General features: G+C 44.3%; 1 protein-coding gene across 2 annotated transcripts in view; it reads left to right on the forward strand.

Annotated features, from left to right (window-relative positions):
* Nucleotides 1-18,282, forward strand: part of TOX2 (TOX high mobility group box family member 2) — a 324,865-nt gene that overhangs the window by 208,225 nt on the left and 98,358 nt on the right. For both annotated transcript variants that reach the window (XM_036748221.1, XM_036748222.1), the window contains one exon: nucleotides 4,878-5,123. In XM_036748221.1, coding sequence (XP_036604116.1) covers nucleotides 4,878-5,123 — 246 coding nt within the window. The remainder of the gene's footprint in view (nucleotides 1-4,877; nucleotides 5,124-18,282) is intronic.

An 18,282-nucleotide genomic window follows, 5' to 3' on the forward strand; every position in this document is an offset into this window, starting at 1 on the left:
AGGAAGGAAGGAAGATAGAGAGGAAAAGAGACAGAAAGAGTTTGGGGAAAGGAGAAAGGAACAGTGCAGAATCCCAGCCCCATCTCTACAGTTAACTAGCTGTGTGATGTTTAACTAAGCCACTTATCCTCCCTGGAATTAAGAAGGTATCTGAAACCATGCCATACAAAGATCATTGAAGACGGCGAGAATGTTTAGCCTGGAGAAGCAAAGACACAATTAGTCTCTTCGAATCCATGACAGGCTGTCGTGTGGCAGAGGGATTAAACACTGTTCTTTGTTGTTTGGGGCCTCAATTCTCGTTTGCTGGGCAGGCATCTCTCCAGATCTTGTTATCCTTCTTTATAACTCTGACCTGGGGACTTGGCTCTGGCTCCTGATTGGTTCTTTGCCATAGTGTTTAGATCAGTGAGATGGACCCTTGATGGGCTCCTGCATCCCTCCCCCCCCCCCAACACCCAACAGTATGTGACAGAGCCCAGGGTACACATGTACCTTTCTGTATGGCCACATTTGATTGATGTGATTAGCCAGTGAATGGAAGACAGATTGCCAAGATGATTCAAGGAAAAGTGGATTTGTGGGAGAATTATCCCAATTGGCTACCCAGCCAGTTGTGAATTTATTGGAAATTTAGACTCCTAGGATGTCAGAGCAAGATGGGATTGTAGAGACCATCTATTCCAACACACACAGAGAAGGAAACTAAGTCAGACAGGTGAAGTGATTTGTCTAAGCTAGGGGCAGAGCCAGAAGTACACCCCAGTTCCAGGCTGGTTTTTTTTTCTGTTTGTTTACCTGACTGCCTCTAGAACTGATTGTATTTTCTCTCTCCCAAAATGCTAAAAGAATATGCAAAACCCTGCATTAGTTAGAGTGGGCCCTTCAGTGCAGTCCCCAAGCCGGGCTCAGTTGGGTCTCTCTGATTTTCACACAGCTGTGTAGACCAAGCAATTCCTGGAAGAAGTTGTAAATGGTTAATAAATTTTTTTTTTTAGAAAGCACTGTGCAATTGTAGTGTTCCACTAAAACTAGATGTCTGTAATGATATGTTTTATTGTAAAGTTTTATTGTGCCGATTCAGGGGAAGTATGTACATGGAACTGTATGGCAGGCCCCTGACCCTGGCCAACCATGCCAACCACCCCTGAACCTGGTGAGCCAAGCACCCCTCCCCCACCCAGCCCCATCCCTCCGCTCCCTTAGCAAAAGCATCATTCAAGTATTGCTTGTTGGCAAAGCAGAACTCTGGGAGCCAGCCCCGGGGAAAATGGGCAGCGCTTCCAACTGTTGAGACCGATTATCTTGATTGGGTATTGTCTAATCTGATTCTGATTGTGTGTTGCTGTGATCCTAATTCTGACATAACTGTGGAATACTTAAGATGATTTCAAAGGCATTGTAATTTAAGAGATGTTGCTTTCCCCCTGCCTGCGGAGCACTGTACTCCTAAGAGGAATATTCAGGGGCTGTGATCAGTGACCCACTTTTTTCATATGGAAAATGAAGCATCCCCTAAGATCAGTCAGAGACTTGTAAAACATCAGAGCTGGTCGGGCCCTCAGAGACCGTCTAGTCCAATGACAGAGGAAACAGGACCAAGGAAAGGAAAGACTTACTCAGAGCACCTCTGTAGGACCCTGGCTTCCTCCATGAGAGCTTCAGGAAACTAATGAGGTTTTACATAATTTCATTAAGCAGTGCAAAGCCACTTGCTTGTAGACCTGATATAAAAATAAACCACTTGGAGGAATGAGCTTGAGAAGGCTGATTTATTCAAATCCATCTCCGTGCCATGTTCTGAAATCCTCTTAAATATCTGGGAAAGGATCCACAGACTTCTTCTTAACAGAATCTAAGTCCCCATCCCCAAAATGAAAAGTGGTTACCAGACCCCTGGGGTAGGGAGAGGGGGAGGGAAGGAGGGAGGAAAGGGCTGTTAGGCATTCATTTATTCCTCTGCCCTGTTTACAATTTTAAAAAAGAAGAAGAAGAAGAAGAAGAAGAAGGCTTGGGTCCCAGGAACCAATCCCTGAGCCAGAGGAGAGTAGGATCAAGAAGGAGATTGGGATTCACGCTACAGACTTAACAAGCATTTATTAGCATCTACTATGTGCCAGGCACCATGCTAGGCATTGGGGATGCAAAAGACAAAAACCAAAACAGTTGCTGCCCTCACAGAGCCTAGATCAAGGGTGGGGAACATGTGGCCTCGAGTCCACACGTGGCCCCTCTGGGTGCAGTCCTTTGACTAAGTCCAAGTTTTACATAACAAATCCTTTTTATTAAGTGGATTTGTTCTGTGAAGTTTGAATTCAGTCAAAGGGTTACACTTGAGGACCTAGAGAGGCCACATGTGGCCTTGAGGCCTCAGGTTCCTCACTCCTGCCCTAGATTCTGGGATACAAACCCAAGAAATGAAATCACACCTTCTCTCAAAATATGTAAACTCTGCTGGTTTAAAGTGAGGCCTGAGCTGTGATTGTCCTGTTTGAGTGAAATCAGGGAACCTGAGGAGTCCAGAAGACATTCCCAACCCCACACGCATACATCCCATACCCCAGATGAGAATAAGAGTCCCTGAAACTCTCCCAGCAGGGAACAAGCTGGCAAATCTTGGCCTACAGTAACAGCACTACCACGCAAGTCAATCCAGCAAGCATTTATTAAGCACCTACTGTGTGCTGGGCACTGTACCAGCTACTGGAATATAAAACCAAAGATCAATCAATCTTACCGTCAAGGAGCTTATACTCTATACACAAACACGCCTGGGATCTAGAGGTGACAGCAAGAGGGAGGCAGGTATTAAAAGATATTTTGGAAATCTAGGCATTTGCCTAGAGGCTTTCGAATCCAGGTTAAATAGATTGATTCTTTTAGATGCAAGGTAGAGGAGGTTTAAAATGCTCTCACTGAATCTGAGGAAGCCGGCTTAATCACATGGCCATTTTTTGCACACATCTGTATTTCTTTCTGGCTTTAAATCAGACACTACATCTAAATCCAGCCATGGTATCAGGTGATTTTTGAAAATGGTCGTTAAAATCTTCTTGAGCCATGCAGATAGAGCAGAACTTCAGAGAATGAAACCTTCAACATTCAAAAACAAGAGCCTCAAATGCTGCCTGTGTTGACTCCCCCAGCTGTTCTATGCCCCCCTAGAGGGACTGGCTCTGTGGGATGGTCCTGAGGCAGAGGCTCCTGCTCGCCGTTCCCCTCCCCAAGACTTCATAGACTCTTGGACCACCAGAGAGGGAAGGAACCTTAGAGGTCATCGCGGCCAACCCCCTCACTCGGCAGAGCGCCCAGAGAAGGGCAATGACTTTCTCAGGGTCACACAACAAGTTAGTGGCAAAGGCAGGGCTAGCACCCAAGGCTCCCAACTTCCAAATCAGGGCTTTCTTTCCATCACATCCACCACCTCCCCCTAAAACCTATGAAACCCATCCATCCTATAGCCCAGCAAGGTCAGGACCTCAGCCTATGATGCCCACAAGCACCTGTATCCTTAAAACATTCCCCTCCTTCCCTCTCCCAGCCCCTGGACATCACTATCATGGAACTGTTTTGCTCAACCATGAACTAATAAAATTTCTTCTCGCACAGAGGCAGGAATATTGCTGTTGCTAGTTCTGTCTTCTTGAGGGGGAGAGGGGGTAGTGATAGCGTAATAGAGTATATAAAATCTACATATGTAAACCTCAAATGAGATAATACATATAAAGTGCTTTGCAAATCTTAATGCTCACAGGCACCTAGGTGACTCGGAGCACTGGGCCCAGAATCAGAAAGATCTGAGTTCAAATTTGACCTCAAACATGTACCAGCTGTGTGACCCTGGGCAAGTCATTTAACCTTTCTGTGTCTCAGTTTCCTGGACTGTAAAATGAGGGTTGTAATAGCACCTGTCTCAGAATTATTGTCAGGATCAAATGAGATAGTATTTGCCAATAGCCCACAGCACAGTGCCTGGCACACGGCAGGCACTTCATAAATGCTATTTAATCTAATATACATGCTGTTGTCATGAAGGTTAAATTCATTAGAAGCTTTTAACACATCAAAAGAATATTAAGGTTTAGAAGGTGGATCAGCAGCTATAGCTCATCTTGAGGAGAAAAAAGAGTAAAAGATATATCAAGGCTGTCACACTTGGCCATTTTTTTGCACACATCTGTATTTCTTTCTGGCTTTAAATCAGGCATTACTTCTAAATAGTGAATAAACTTTTGATGCACTTTATCACACTCCACAAAGCTATTTTGATATTCTCACAGTCCCTAATGAATATCTTAGCCACCAAGATTTTTTTAAAGCAGACAGTTCAATAATTGGGCACCAAACAGGCTGGTCCGTACTTGCTGGACATCAGCAAGTTGCTTGAATTTTGAGCAGTACAGGCATTGAGATACCTGGGAGAAAGCTCCCAGCCTCAGGGCTCTCCAGGGAGGTGCATTTATTTATTACTAAGATTTATGTAGTACATTTTGACTTTGAGCAACAACCAAGCAGAAAAACAAGACTGAGAGGGACAATCAGACAGGTCTGGGGCTGGAGATTGGGTTGGGAATGAAGCTGGGGGGAGGGCTCTGTCTACCTTCCTCCAGCCTTACTGTAGAATGCCCTGGTTAGCAAAGTCAGGCTTGGGTTAGTTGGGTCATTAGAAGAGCCTTTGGCTTTGGGAGGAAGGAGTTTGGCCCAGTGATGTTGGCAGAGCCTTGGGAATGGCCATTACGCTATCGGTGTTGTAGAAATTGCCTCGTGGGGCTCGTTCATGAGGGGTTTGACAAAGAGACTCTGCTATAAATGCTGTTTTGTGATTCTGTGGTGGCAAAGAAGTGATACATTAAGAAAATATCCTTTTAATATTTTAGACTTATAATGGGCAAAGTGAGAATAATGAAGACTATGAAATCCCTCCCATAACTCCTCCTAATCTCCCAGACCCCTCCCTTCTTCATCTGGTGGACCACGAGACCGGCTATCATTCACTCTGCCACAGCCTCCCTCCAAACAGCCTGATACCAACATATTCCTATCAAAACATGGACCTGCCCGCCATCATGGTGTCTAACATGTTGACTCAAGATGGGCACCTCCTCTCAAGTCAACTACCCACGGTGAGTAACCTTTTCTCTTACCTTTACCAGCCTGAATTGGGATGTTTTGGTGAAAATAATCGCTCATTTGCTATTGCAATCATTAACTACTGATCATGAAATGAGATGGATTAAATGTTTGATTCAATGATCATTTCTTAAGATGGGTAAGATACTGGGGGAGGGGGAGAGGTACAGAAACATAGAGACCATGACCTTGAGGAACTTACATTCCCCTAGGAGATGTGAACAAGTAAACAAATAAGAAAATAAGCGATCATTTGAGGAAAGACACCGCTGATAATGAGGGGAATTAGGAAAGTCTTCCCGTAGGAGGCAGCAGCTGAGCTGAGCTCAGAAGGAAGCTAAGGATTCTAAGAGGTGAATGGGGGAGAGCATTCCATACAGGGGTGGAAGGTGAATGGTCAAGTTTTAAGAACAGCACGTTGGCCTGTCCAGCCAAAAACCAGAGTGCATAAAGAGTATTGTGAAATAAACATGGAAGCAAAGGTTGGAATCAGCAGCTTTAAATACCAAGCAGAGGAACTGGTATTTCTATAAGTAACAGGGAGCCACCAAAGATTCTAGAGTGGAGGGGTGAACTGGTCAAGTCTGTTCTTTAGGGAGGTTATTTTGGCAACTGTTGAGAGTGTAGGAAAGGGAAGAGCCGCCTGAAGGCTGGGAATCTCAACAGGAGGCCATTGCAGTTGTTCAGATGAGAGGAAGTGAAATCTTGAATTACGTGGTGGCTGAGTGGAGAAAAGAGGATAAATGGGAGAGATGTTGTGGAGGGAGAATTGATAAAACTCAGTAAATAATTGGCTATGGAGGCTGAGGGAGAGAAGAGCATGGAGGATGCTTCTGAAGTTGCACAAATGCATGACTGGAAGGATGGCAGAATAGAGAAGTTTAGGAGGACGGACAAGTTTAAGGAGAAAGGTATGGATTGTTTTAAACATAGCAAGTTTGAGTTGCCCTCAGGACATCCAGCTAGAGGTACCCAGTAAGCAATTAGGGCAGCTGGGTGGAACAGTGGATAGAGTGCTGGGCCTGGAGTCGGAAGACTCATCTTTGTGAGTTCGAATCTGGCCTCAGACACTTACTAGCTATATGACCCTGGGCAAGCCACTTAACCCTGTTTGCCTCAGTTTCCTCATCTGTAAAATGAGCTGGAGAAGGAAATAGCAAACCACTCTAGTATCTCTGTCAAGAAAACCCCAAATGGGGTCATGGAGAGTCAGACACGACTGAAAACAACTCAAAAGCAACAGCAGAAGATGATAGCAAGGGAAAAGCCAAACCTAGTCAAAAACAAACTTTTCAAGCCCCCTCAAATACGTTAGCAGCAGATGTGTGTGCGTGTGTATATACACATATACATGTATAGATCTATAGATGTGCATATCTATCCATCTGTGGATAGACGGATATCCTCCTCCCCTAATGACCTCTTCTGACACCTCGTCAAGGCACAGAAATGGCCTTCAAAGACTCTACCCGTGGCGGGTCAACTCTGACCCATCTTACCAAACTGAACAGCCTATAAGTATGGTCTTTTCAAGGACCCCAGACTTGCTAAGTTCAGAGACACCCATCGCCAGAAAGTTGCCCAGCAGAAGACGAACATTTTCATCTGATGAAGCTGTAAACTAAGCTGTGTGCTAAAGTGTGGTCGATTTGTGATCTGTGTCTCTGGAAGGGGCGCCCGCATCCATGAAATCCCTTGCCTTTCAAAATATATATGGCCTACAAGTTCATTATAAGTCACTCTTCTCTACTGCTTAAGGGAAATGCCCATTGGAGAACAATTTCTTGGCCTATTTCAGGTGATGTCTGAAAGAAATAAAACTGAATCCAGCTTTTCATTAATTCAGACTGGCCTTCCCAATCCCATAATCCAATAGTGGAAATAAGTGAGGTTTGACCTATTTTATTTTCTCTTTCTATGGAATGAAATACCTGCACAATAACATTGCCCAGGGAAGATGGTGTGAGACCAGGTAGAGATTTCAGGTCAGAATGTAAAGCTAAATTAGGGAAGAGCGATTGGCTCACTCGTGCTTTTGTCATATAGCCCTCGGGGAGAGGGGAGGAGTGTGGGGGTGGGGAGGGGGTGGTGAGATACACAGAGAAAGCAAAGTGAGACGTAGTCTCTAGGTGGGGGTGGAGGGGAAGGGAGACACAACCCCTGCTCTCCAAGGATTTACAGCCTGGTAGGGAACGTAAGACATGTACACAAAGAATAGAATACAGATCTAGAAAATGAGATCGAGGGAAGATGTTGGAGAGGTATGAACAACATGCTGTGAAAGGATTCAGAGAAGAGAACCCCACACAGTGACGAGGCTGGAGCGCTGGGCTTGGAGTCAGGAGGCTTCAGATCCTTACTGGGTGTGTGACCACAAGTCCTCTTACCACTCCATGCCTCAGTTTCCTCACCTGTACGATGGGGATGATAATGCCCACACTTCCTACTTCATAGGGTTGCTATGAGGAAATTGCTTTATAAATATTAAGGCCACTGAATAAACGAGAATTGTGGTTATTGCTGTCATTGAAAGGGAAAGTTGAAAATGTACATTAATCTAGCTTAGTCCAGGCCACAGAAGGCAGGGGTATTATAAAGCCTTTTTTTTAATCATGAAATTCAGTTCAGTAACATTTATTAAGTACCTACCAGGGGTGGGAAGCCTGTGGCCTCGAGGCGGGTTCAGCCAAAGGGCTGCACTTGAGGACCCAGAGGGCCACCTGTGGCCTCAAGACTGCAGGTTCCCCACCCCTGATCCCTATCCATCATTCACAGATTTAGATCTGGAATGGACTTCAGAGTCCATCCCGTCCAGCCCTCCCATTTTAAAGATGAGGAAGCTGAAGCTCAGAAAGGCTCGGCGATTGTCCAAGGTCACACGGATAGCAAAAAGCCGAAGCGGGATTTGAACTCAGGTCTCCTGACTCAACATCCAGAATTCTTCCCACTGTACCATATACATGGCACAAGTTGGAGGTGGGGATACAAAGATTGACACAGTTTCTATTCCTGGGTAGGTCAATCAGGGGGAGGAGAAATATACATAAATAGGCCTGATCCCAATCATCCCTGGTGATCGTGGTCCCTGCTGTGGGCAGCTCTCTTCCTATAATATCAATACCAGGCTTGGGTTTCTGTTAGTGTCTCTAAGCCCACCTCCTAGTCCAAGATTTATTCACTCATTCAAGAGGTTTTATTAAACACCTCTGTGTTAGGTACCGGGGATACAGATGACACATTTGACTGAAGAGCTTACATTCTCCTGGGAGTACATGTTTAAGTCAAATCCAATCCAATAAATATTTATGAAGCACCTACTATGTGCCAGGCACTGTGATAGGTACTGGAGAACACAGATATGAAAATGATACATTTGACTGAAGAGCTTACATTCTCCTGGGAGTACATGCTTAAGTCAAATCCAATCCAATAAATATTTATGAAGCGCCTACTACATGCCAGGCACTGTGTTAAGTGCTAGAGATATAATTAATATACAGAAAGACAGTCCCTGCCCTCAAGGAGCTTACAGTCTAATGGAAGGAGTCAACGAACAAAAGGAGGCAAGAAATCAGGGGCAGGGGAACAGGGCACCAGGGGTACCTGATGCTAGGGCATCTTGTTCTGTGGAATGGAAAGCAGGCATGGCAGCAGATGCAGACTGGAGTAAGGCCAAAAGTCCAGTTTCTGTCTACTATAAAGGAAAGCATTAGGAGAAGTTTGGCATTCCACCCTCCAGTTAACAGGAAAAAGTAAAGATAGCCACAGCCCAGAGCTAACAGAGCAGGAGAGAGAGAGACAGGGAGAGTGAGAGAGAGAGAGAGAGAGAGAGAGAGAGAGAGAGAGAGGGAGAGGGAGAGAGAGACAGACAGACAGACAGACATGATTGTTTAGATCTTCTAAAGGTGGCTCCACAAAGCCTGTCTCCCTTATATAATTAGCACAGTTCTTGGCACATTGTGTTTGCACTTAATAAATGCTTTTCCATTCGTTCATTATTGCCAAGAGCTCGAAACCTGTTCCTATAGATGAACACAGTCCTTGTCACCCCTAACCATGTTTATTCAGCCTTTTGGGAGAAAAGAGAAGTTCAGATTTTCTGTTTTTTTAAGGGACCTTGTTGGAAAGCAATAGTCTGTTGGAAATGGGCCCTTTTTACTAAATTAAATATTCTTAAGGCTTCTCTCAGGGTTTGAGCTTCTTAGCTGATTAAACATTCATTTCCAAGACAAAAAGAGTCAATTTGGTGCGAAAGATATTTTTTTCTGGTTTAATTTAAAGCACTGCACCTCATTCTGACCCCTATTTTCATAACTCGATAATTTTATCCTGTGTTGATTGTCTCATTTTGAGAGGAGATATTGCACTTATAAATCAGTTTCTAAAATACCCAAAGAAACAAGAAGAGTGGAATTTATTAAGCAGCTTCTGTTATGTCTGAAATAATTTATTTTGGAGGAGTCCTTGGGAAATGCTCTCTTTGGTATTTTATGATCGTGTTTTGCAAATGTAGCCTCCCAGTCATAAATCAAGAAGAAGCCCCTGAAGAGAAGGGGCCGGCAGTTGAGGGCCATGGAACAGAGAGCTGGGGTCTATGCCTTTCCCAGAGAATCACCCCCACTGGGGCTTCATGTTCAGGCTCTGAAATGAAGTCCAGAAATGGAGGCAGAACCCAGAGGGAAGAAAGGAGGGGGGAAGCAAAAAACAACTTGCCACCACCACCCCTCTTTCTTCAATCTCCCAGGTAATTTAGGGAAATGAGAGATCTATTTTAAACCTGAGTTATCTGAGTCATGGGAGCTATGTAAAACCATCCTGTGAGCTTGCTTCTACATAGTCAGCATAGCACGGGAGCTCTATAGTTCTGGGCAGCACCAGGAAGTTCAAATCCCGCCTCTGACGTTTATTAGCTGTATGAACAGGGGTAAGACACTTACTTGATTTCTTTGAATTTCAGTTTCCCCATCTGTGAAATGGGGATGGTAATACCCACCCACCCCCACGGGCAGCTGGGGGGTGCAGCGGATAGAGTTGCTGTGCTTGGAGTCAGCAAGACTCTTCCCTAGTTCAAATCTGGTCTCAGATTACTAGCAGTGTGCCCCTGGGCAAGTCATTTAACCCTGTTTGCCTCAGTTTCCTCATCTGTGAAATGAGCTGGAAAAGGAAATGGCAAACCACTCCAGTATCTTTGCCAAGACAACCCCAAAAGGGGTCGCAAAGAGTTGGACACGACTGAACACACACACACACACACATACACACACACACACACACACGCATGCACGCACACACACGAGTATAAAGGCAGAAATGGGGGGTGGAATAGAGGGGAGGGGAGGTCATATTAGACAGAGAAATGGCAGATGAAGATGTGAGGAAATGAAGCCCAATATCCATGATTGGAAGCATGAGAGAGAATAGCATAAGCTCGTGTAACAGTAGATAGGCTGCAGCCACATTGGGGAGGACATTGGATGCCCAGCCAAGAAGCGTGCAGCTTGTATTGTAATCATGGCAGGGATTGTCAGAGTAGTGAGACGATCAGACTTCATCGGTCATACATTTAGGTCTGGAAGAGACCTGGAGGAAAAATGGGAAATGGGAAATGGGAAAAAGGAAGTGACTTGTCCAGCCTCACCCAGATAGGGAGGAGGAGAGGCAGACTTTGCTACCAGCCCCTCCCAGGCCTCAGGCTCCTTCTGTCTCACTGTTTGTGTTTAGGGAAGATTAATGCAATTACAGATCTAGGACTGGACAGGACCTTAGATGTCATTTAATCCGACTGCCTCATTTTACAGATGAGGAAACAGAGGCAAACAGGGGGAAGTGACTTGCTCAGGGTCACACAGCTACTGAGTGTCAGAGGTTGGATTTGAATTCAGGAAAAGGATTCTTGCTGACTTCAAGCCCAGGGCTCTATCCACTGGGCCACCTAGTATAAAAAAGGAGGTGTCAGAGATAAGCCTGGGATTTCAAGCCCAAATTACTAGAAATATAGTTATACCATTGACAGAAAGCAGGAAATCATAGCAGCTGGTTTTAAAGGAAAGTGAATGAATGTCAACAGGATCATAGAGCCAGAAGGGACCTCGGAGGTCAACTAGTCCAACCCCCTCATTTTACAGATGAGGAAACCGAGGCTTTCAAGGAAGTTAAGTGAGTTGTCACACAGATAGAAAGTATTAAAGGTAGAATTTGAACCCAGATCCTTTGGCTGCAGAATCAATCACTGCTCCTTCTACTGTGCCATTCGGCCTCAGGTAATAAGGTCATCTTTAGACACACTCAGCTTGGAGTGCCAATGAGCTATCCAAATAGGAAGCATCCTGGTATGGTGCTGAATTTTGAGTCCAAAGACTTGGATTCAAAGCTTAGCTATGTAGGATCATGGCTTTAGAACTAGAAGGACCTTTGAAGTCATCTTCTCATTTTACAGATGAGGAAACTGAGGTCCATCGAGGGCGAATGACTTGCCTAGGATCATACAACTGGTGAGCCTCTAAGGCAAGATTTGAACCCTGATCTCTGTGGCTTTCTTTAAGTCTAGTGCTCTGTTTACCACACAATGGCCTTGGTCAAACTATTTAACCTCTCTCTGGGTCTCATTTTCTTCAACTGAAAAATAAGATTGGATGAGGTGACCTTGAAGGTCCCCTTCTCTAAATCTCTGACCCAGTGAATATATAGGAAGCAACTAGAAATCTAAGACCAGAACTCCGAAGAAAAGTGAGGCCTGGAGATATATATATATATATATATATATATATATATATATATATATATATGCAGAGAGAGAGAGAGAGTGTGTCCCATATAAATGGAATCTATAATGATCATTTATATTTTCTATTTCAGGCTTTATTGAAAGAGTACAAATATGCAGGAATAAAAATAGTTCTATTTTATGGCACTTGCTATAGGTTGGGGAGGCATCTGCATTTGAAGCTGTGAGAGCTGATGAGAACAGGAGAGCAGATTGATAACTCATTAGCCCCTGTTTCACCCAGAGGCACTTGGGAAGGTTGAATACGGGTGAGAGGAAGGAATAGGGCGACGATGTGGGGCATCGCCTGACCCAGGAGAGGTCACCTTAGAATGGGGGTGGGGATGGGGAGGGCAATGAGGAGAGGCAGAGAAGCCCCCCAAAATCAGGGCTCATGCTGAGCCTAGGCCAGCCCTGCCTCACAAGCTGTTCAGGTTGTTAGGAAGATGGGGGAGAGGAGGCTACTCTGACTGGAGGGAGGTAGTCTAGCCTTTCTTCTGGACCACAATTACAATCATGACAGCTAACGTTTATGTGGCATTGTAAAGATTGTGAAACACTATGTGTGTGTGTGTGTGTGTGTATGTGTGTGTGTGTGTATACATATATATATATATGTGTATGTATGTATGTATGTATGTATGTATGTATGTATTATCCTCCCAGTAACCCTGGAAGGGAGGTGCTATTAGGAACCATTTTATAGATGAGAAACCTGAGATTAGGGGTGGCTAAGTGATTTTCCCAAGGTCATACAGGAGGTCATGTCTGAAGGCAGGGTTTGAACTCCAGATCCAGCATTCCAGATTCAAATAAATTAACAACCGGTTCTGAGAACCGAGCCAAGGTGCTGCCACCGCTGACACCCGCCCCCCGCTAACAACCAATTCACTGAACTGAACCTAAAATTAGGTACCAGTTCTGCCGAACCGGTGCAAACCGGCTAAATCCACCCCTGCAATGTTCCATCTACTTTGCCACCCTGATGAACAAGAAGAGAATTGGATTTTCAGGTGCCCTCAGGAAGGGCTATTGGCCGGGCACATGCCAGTAGCATCCTTTGGTCAACGCCCAGACCCTTCAGCTTGTGAAAACTCCGACTCCTGACTTCTTGCCATTATTTTGAGTGTCTGGTTTTCCCTGGGCATGAAAAAGCAAGGCAGTAGGAAAAAGAGGTGTGGTGTCCTTGAAAGAGGCTGGACTTGGGCTCAGGAGACCCAGGTTCTACCAGTCACCAGCTGTGCCGTGTTAGGCAAGCCACTAATATTGGTACCACTTACCTCAGAGTGCTGTTGAGAGGAAAGTGCTTTGAATAAACCTTGAAGTACAACAGAAATGTGAGTTTTTATTAGTCATTCCGCAAGCATTTATTAAGCACCTACTATGCGCAAAGTGCTGTGTGAGGAGCTGGAAATACAAAAACCAGAAACAGGACAACCTCTGCCCTCAAGGAGCTAACATTCCCTTGAGGGCCACAACATACACATAGGTAATTAAATATAAAATACTACGTTAATAAAAATTAAATATAAAATATTATGTTAATAAAAATTAAATATAAAATATTGCACACAAAGCGATTTGGAGAGAGAGAACACTGACAGATAGGGTAGAGCGAGCAGGAAAGACCTTATGTAGGAAGGAGGAAGTGGCATCTGAGCTGAACCCTGTAGGAAGCTAGGGATTACAAGAGACAAAGGCAAACAAGGTGAACATCCGAGGCAGGGGAACGGAGATGGGATATAATATTGGGGAATGGCCAAGTTTTGTTGGAATGTAGAGTTCATAAAGGAGAGTAATTTGTGATAAACCTATAAAAATAGGTTACAGCCACACTGTGAAGGGATCAGAAAACCAAGCAGAGGAGTTTCTATTTTATCTTAGAAGCAAAAGGAAGCCACTGACAGTTCTTGAGCAGGAGACTTATTGTCAGACTTATGCATTCCAGGAATTAGCAGGTGTTTGGAGAGAGGAGGCTGTTGCCATAGTCCAAGCGAAAGATGAGAAGGAGCTGGACTATGGTGGCGGCCACGTGTGAGTGGAGAGGAAGGCTTGAGGATGAGAATACGGAGGCAGAACCCACAAGACCTGGCAACTTGACCGGACATGGAGGGCGAGGGAGAGGGAAAAGTCAGGGTTACAAACCGGGGTGACTGGAAGGCTGGCGGTGCATGCGTTCCACAAAGATGCGGAAGTCTAGCAGAGGGATGGGCTTGGTGGGGAGGGGAGGGGGGAGATAATGACCTCTGTTTTGGACTAGTTGGGTTTGAGTTGCCGACGGGACACAAAAGTGGAGCTGTCCAGCAGACAGTTGTTAATACAGGACTAGACTTCTGGGCAGTCCTGAGGACTCCTGCATCCAGCCAGGAGAGGCCCAGCCTAAAGAAATGAGATTGGGAGCAATTGTTGGGCTTGAAGGAGTTCCCTACTCCTGTCAGGATCCCATCAGGGAAGAGGGAGAACAAGAAACAAACACAAAACAACCCTGGTTGGTTTTCGGTCTCCATATGAAAGTATTTAACATTGCTGGCAAGAGATGGCTGCTTGTGTCAAGCCCGAAAGCAGAGTGAAACAGCTCCTTTTTCCCTCCTCCCTGACACTGCTCCCACTTGGATTCTGGGAAACAGGGTCTGGGGTGAGGGTGGGGGTGGGGTGGGTGACAGTGGAAGACTCCAGTTGTAGAGATTCTTCATTTTTTCTTTCATCTCAACTGAAAGGAGGGGAGAGTGGACTCTCTAGCCTGCTTGGATGACTGCTTGGACCTCCCTTCTTCTTTTACAGTGGAGCATTATGGGTACTGGGCATTCCATATAGTGTCAGGTCGGGTATGTGCTAGAGCCGGCTCATACTGGAGAGACAGACAGACAGACAGACAGAAACAACAGAGACAGAGAAAAACAGAGACAGGGTAGGGGTGTTAAATTTTCATTGAGCATCTACACCCTGGAAATGGGCAAACACTACAAATTAGGGCTTGATTTATTGCTTTACTGAAAAGTGTTAATAATGCAGATTAGATTTAAAAGTGTGTCATGAGTATATTTTTCCTCCCAGAGAGATAGACATTAAACATTTACTAACACAGTCCAGCCTCAAATCCGGTTGATTTTATGTGGTTTGTCTTGCTCAAATATTTCCCCACCCCACTCCCCTTTGCTCTTTCTTTTTTTGGTTCTTAGTTATAGAGGCTGATTCTCTGGGTACCAAAGTGGGAAGGGATATATGTGGGAATGCAGGTGAGGTAGAAACAAAAGGTGTCAGTGAAAAAAAACTACCAATGTCCCTTCCAACTTGAAGATCCAGGGGATGCTGTGATCTTGTTCAATCAGGAAAGACTTGAACCAGTAATTAATGTGAAATATCTTCCAGGCTCAGATATTGATGGCCAGAATTCTGTCTGATGACATAAAAAAGATGCCCAGTTAAGCAATCACAGAGCAGCATCTCTGCTGAAGCTGCTCAGGCTTTATACAGAGGCTTAAATCTGATTTCCTCTTGGAGGACCATTTACCTAATCCACAAATTTGGCTCTCGCTGTTCTCTGCTGGGAAGCTTCTCTGCCTTACTTTCCAGTATGCCACAGCCCCTCACATCACTCATTCCCCCTGCAGATGAAGAGACCTCAGAACTCCTATTTCAATAAGTCATAGAATTATAGAAATAGATGGAAGAGGACCAATTTAATTTAATAAACATCTAGCAAGTGCCAAACACTGTGCTAGGCACTGGAAAAACAAAGATAGAAATGAAATCATCCCTGCCCTCAATGTTCTTACATTTTAAAAAATATACATATAATATACATTTATTGATATCTTTTGTTCTTAAGTCACCTTTACTTCCAAATATACTCATCCCCTTTTCCCACCACAGTGAGTCATCTCTTATAACAAAGGGGGAAAAAAAGAAAAGAAGGATGGGGGGGTGGGGGAAAGAAAGCAGTTTAGCAAAAATAACCAGCAGCAGAAGTGGGGGACTATGGGTAGGGAACATACTGTCAGATTCATTTGAAGAGATCTCACATTATGGGGAGAAGACACCATGTGCATTAATAAGTGTAATATAAGTTAATCTGAAGAGGCGGAGAGTAATAACATCTGGAGGGAGGCTGGGGAGCGTAGATCAGGAGTACTTTTTGGAAGAGATGGCATCTGAGTTGAGTCTTAAAGGATTCTGACAGGCCAAGATGAGCAGGGAGTATATTATAGGTATAGATGTTATTTTGTGAGCACATAAGGCTGGAAAGTGAAACATTGAGTGTGAGGCTAGTAGGCCAGTTGACTGGACTGTAGAGTTCACGAACCAGTGAAAAAAAGCTAGAAACTCAGTTAACAGACATTTATTAAGAGCATATGTACGATGCTAAGAATTGAGGATACAGAGAAAGGCCAAAAAAACAAAACAAAAATACCTGTCCCTACCTCAAGGAATTTGTCTAGGAGAAAATATGCAAATAACTATGCACATACAAGGTATATACGAAGTAGATGGGAATGATTAATCTCAGAGGGAAGGCAGTGGGAGGGCAGGGGAAGATATTGGCATTTAGACTGTATCTTGAAGGAAGTCAGGGAGGGAAGGAGGCAAAGGTGTAGTTAGATGATTAAAGCGTTGTTGAGTCATTTTTCAGTCCTTTCTGACTCTTCATGACCCCAGTTGGGGTTTTCTTGGCACAGATCCTGGAGTGGTTTGCCATTTCCTTCCCCAGCTCATTTTACAGACGAGGAAACTGAGGCAAACAGGGTTAAGTGACTTGCCTAGGATTTGAACCTGCAAAGAGGAGTCTTCCTGACACCAGGCCTGACCCTCCATTCGCTGTGGCATCTAGCTGCCTCAATTTTGCCACCTAGTGTTAGAAGACAGGAAATTTAGAAAGGGGCCAACTTGTAAAGGGTTTTAAATGCCAAACACAGGACTTCCTGTTTGATTCTGGAGGTAATGAGGATCTGCTGGGATTTATCGATAGGGAGGTAACACGGTCCAACCTATACTTTATGAAAACCACTTCGGCAGCTGTGTGCAGGATGGATTAGAGTGGAAAAAATCATAAGGCGAGGAGACCCATTAGGAGGCTGGGGCGGTGACTGAGTGAGTGGATGACAAGGGGACATATACAAAGTTTGTGAAGGTAGAAAAGACAGAATTTGGCAATGGATTGGAAATGTGGAGAGACTGAGAGCGAGGAATTGAACACAGCATCAGGGTTGTAAGCCTGGGTGACTAGGAAGATAGCAGATAAGGAGATTTTAAAGATTTTGTTGTTTTTCAGTCATTATTTAGTTGTGTCGGACTCTCTTTGACCCTATCTAGGGTTTTCTTAGTAGAAATACTAGAGTGGTTTGCCATTTCTTTCTCCAGCTCATTTTACAGATGAGGGAACTGAGGCAAACAGGGTTAAGTGACTTGCCAAGGTCATACACACAGCTAGTAAGTGTCTGAGGGTAGATCTGAACTTGGGTCTTCCTGACTCTGAGCCTGGCACTCTTATCTTGCTGTGCCACCTAGCTGCCCCAGGTTTTACACATTCTCATTTAGACAATGAGTTTTATTTTGGACACGTTGAATTTGAGATGCTCATAAGACATCCAGTTTGGAATATCAAAAAGACATTTGGACATGGAGCTTAGGAAAACATGTACGTGTGTGTGTGTGTGTATATATATGTATATATATACATATACATGTATATATACATATATACACACAGTACATACATATACAGTGCATACATGTGCATGCATATACATGTATAGATATATAAATATATGTGTGCATATATACTTATATATGAATCACTTCATGATAATTAATTGAACTCATGGGAATTAATAAGATCAGCAAGTCAGGTAATATAGAGGGAGATGGGGAAAGGGCCCAAGACAGAGCCTGGGATGATGCTGTTTGGTGGACATGACACAGATGAAAATCCCACACAAAAAAAAAACTGAGAAAGAGTTTTCAGACAAATAGAAGGAGAATCAGGAAAGAACAAAAACCAAGGGAGGAGAGAGTATCCAGGACAAGATGATGGTCATAACGTTAAAGACTGCAGAGAGGTCAAGAGAGGTCAAGAGAGGCTTGAAATCAGTCCTTACTTTAACCTAGGGGCAATAGGGAGCTATTGGAAGTTTTTGAGTGGTAGAATGGTGGAGACCGATCTATGCCTTAAGCAGAGTATTTTGGCAGCTGTGTAGAGGATGGGTTGGAAAAGGGAGGTCTCTAGGCTGAGAGACCATAAATTAAAAGGATATTACAATAGCCCTAGCAAGAGATGATAAAGCCCTAGATATAGAAGTGGAAAGGGGGGGTGAAACACAAGTTGTCATGGAGTTGGAAGCATTAGGACGCTGGAGTTGGTTAGATGGGGAGGGGGGCATAAAAGAGTGTGA

Source organism: Trichosurus vulpecula, chromosome 3 (genome assembly GCF_011100635.1).
Source record: "Trichosurus vulpecula isolate mTriVul1 chromosome 3, mTriVul1.pri, whole genome shotgun sequence".
In the NCBI taxonomy this organism is placed as follows: Eukaryota; Metazoa; Chordata; class Mammalia; order Diprotodontia; family Phalangeridae; genus Trichosurus; species Trichosurus vulpecula.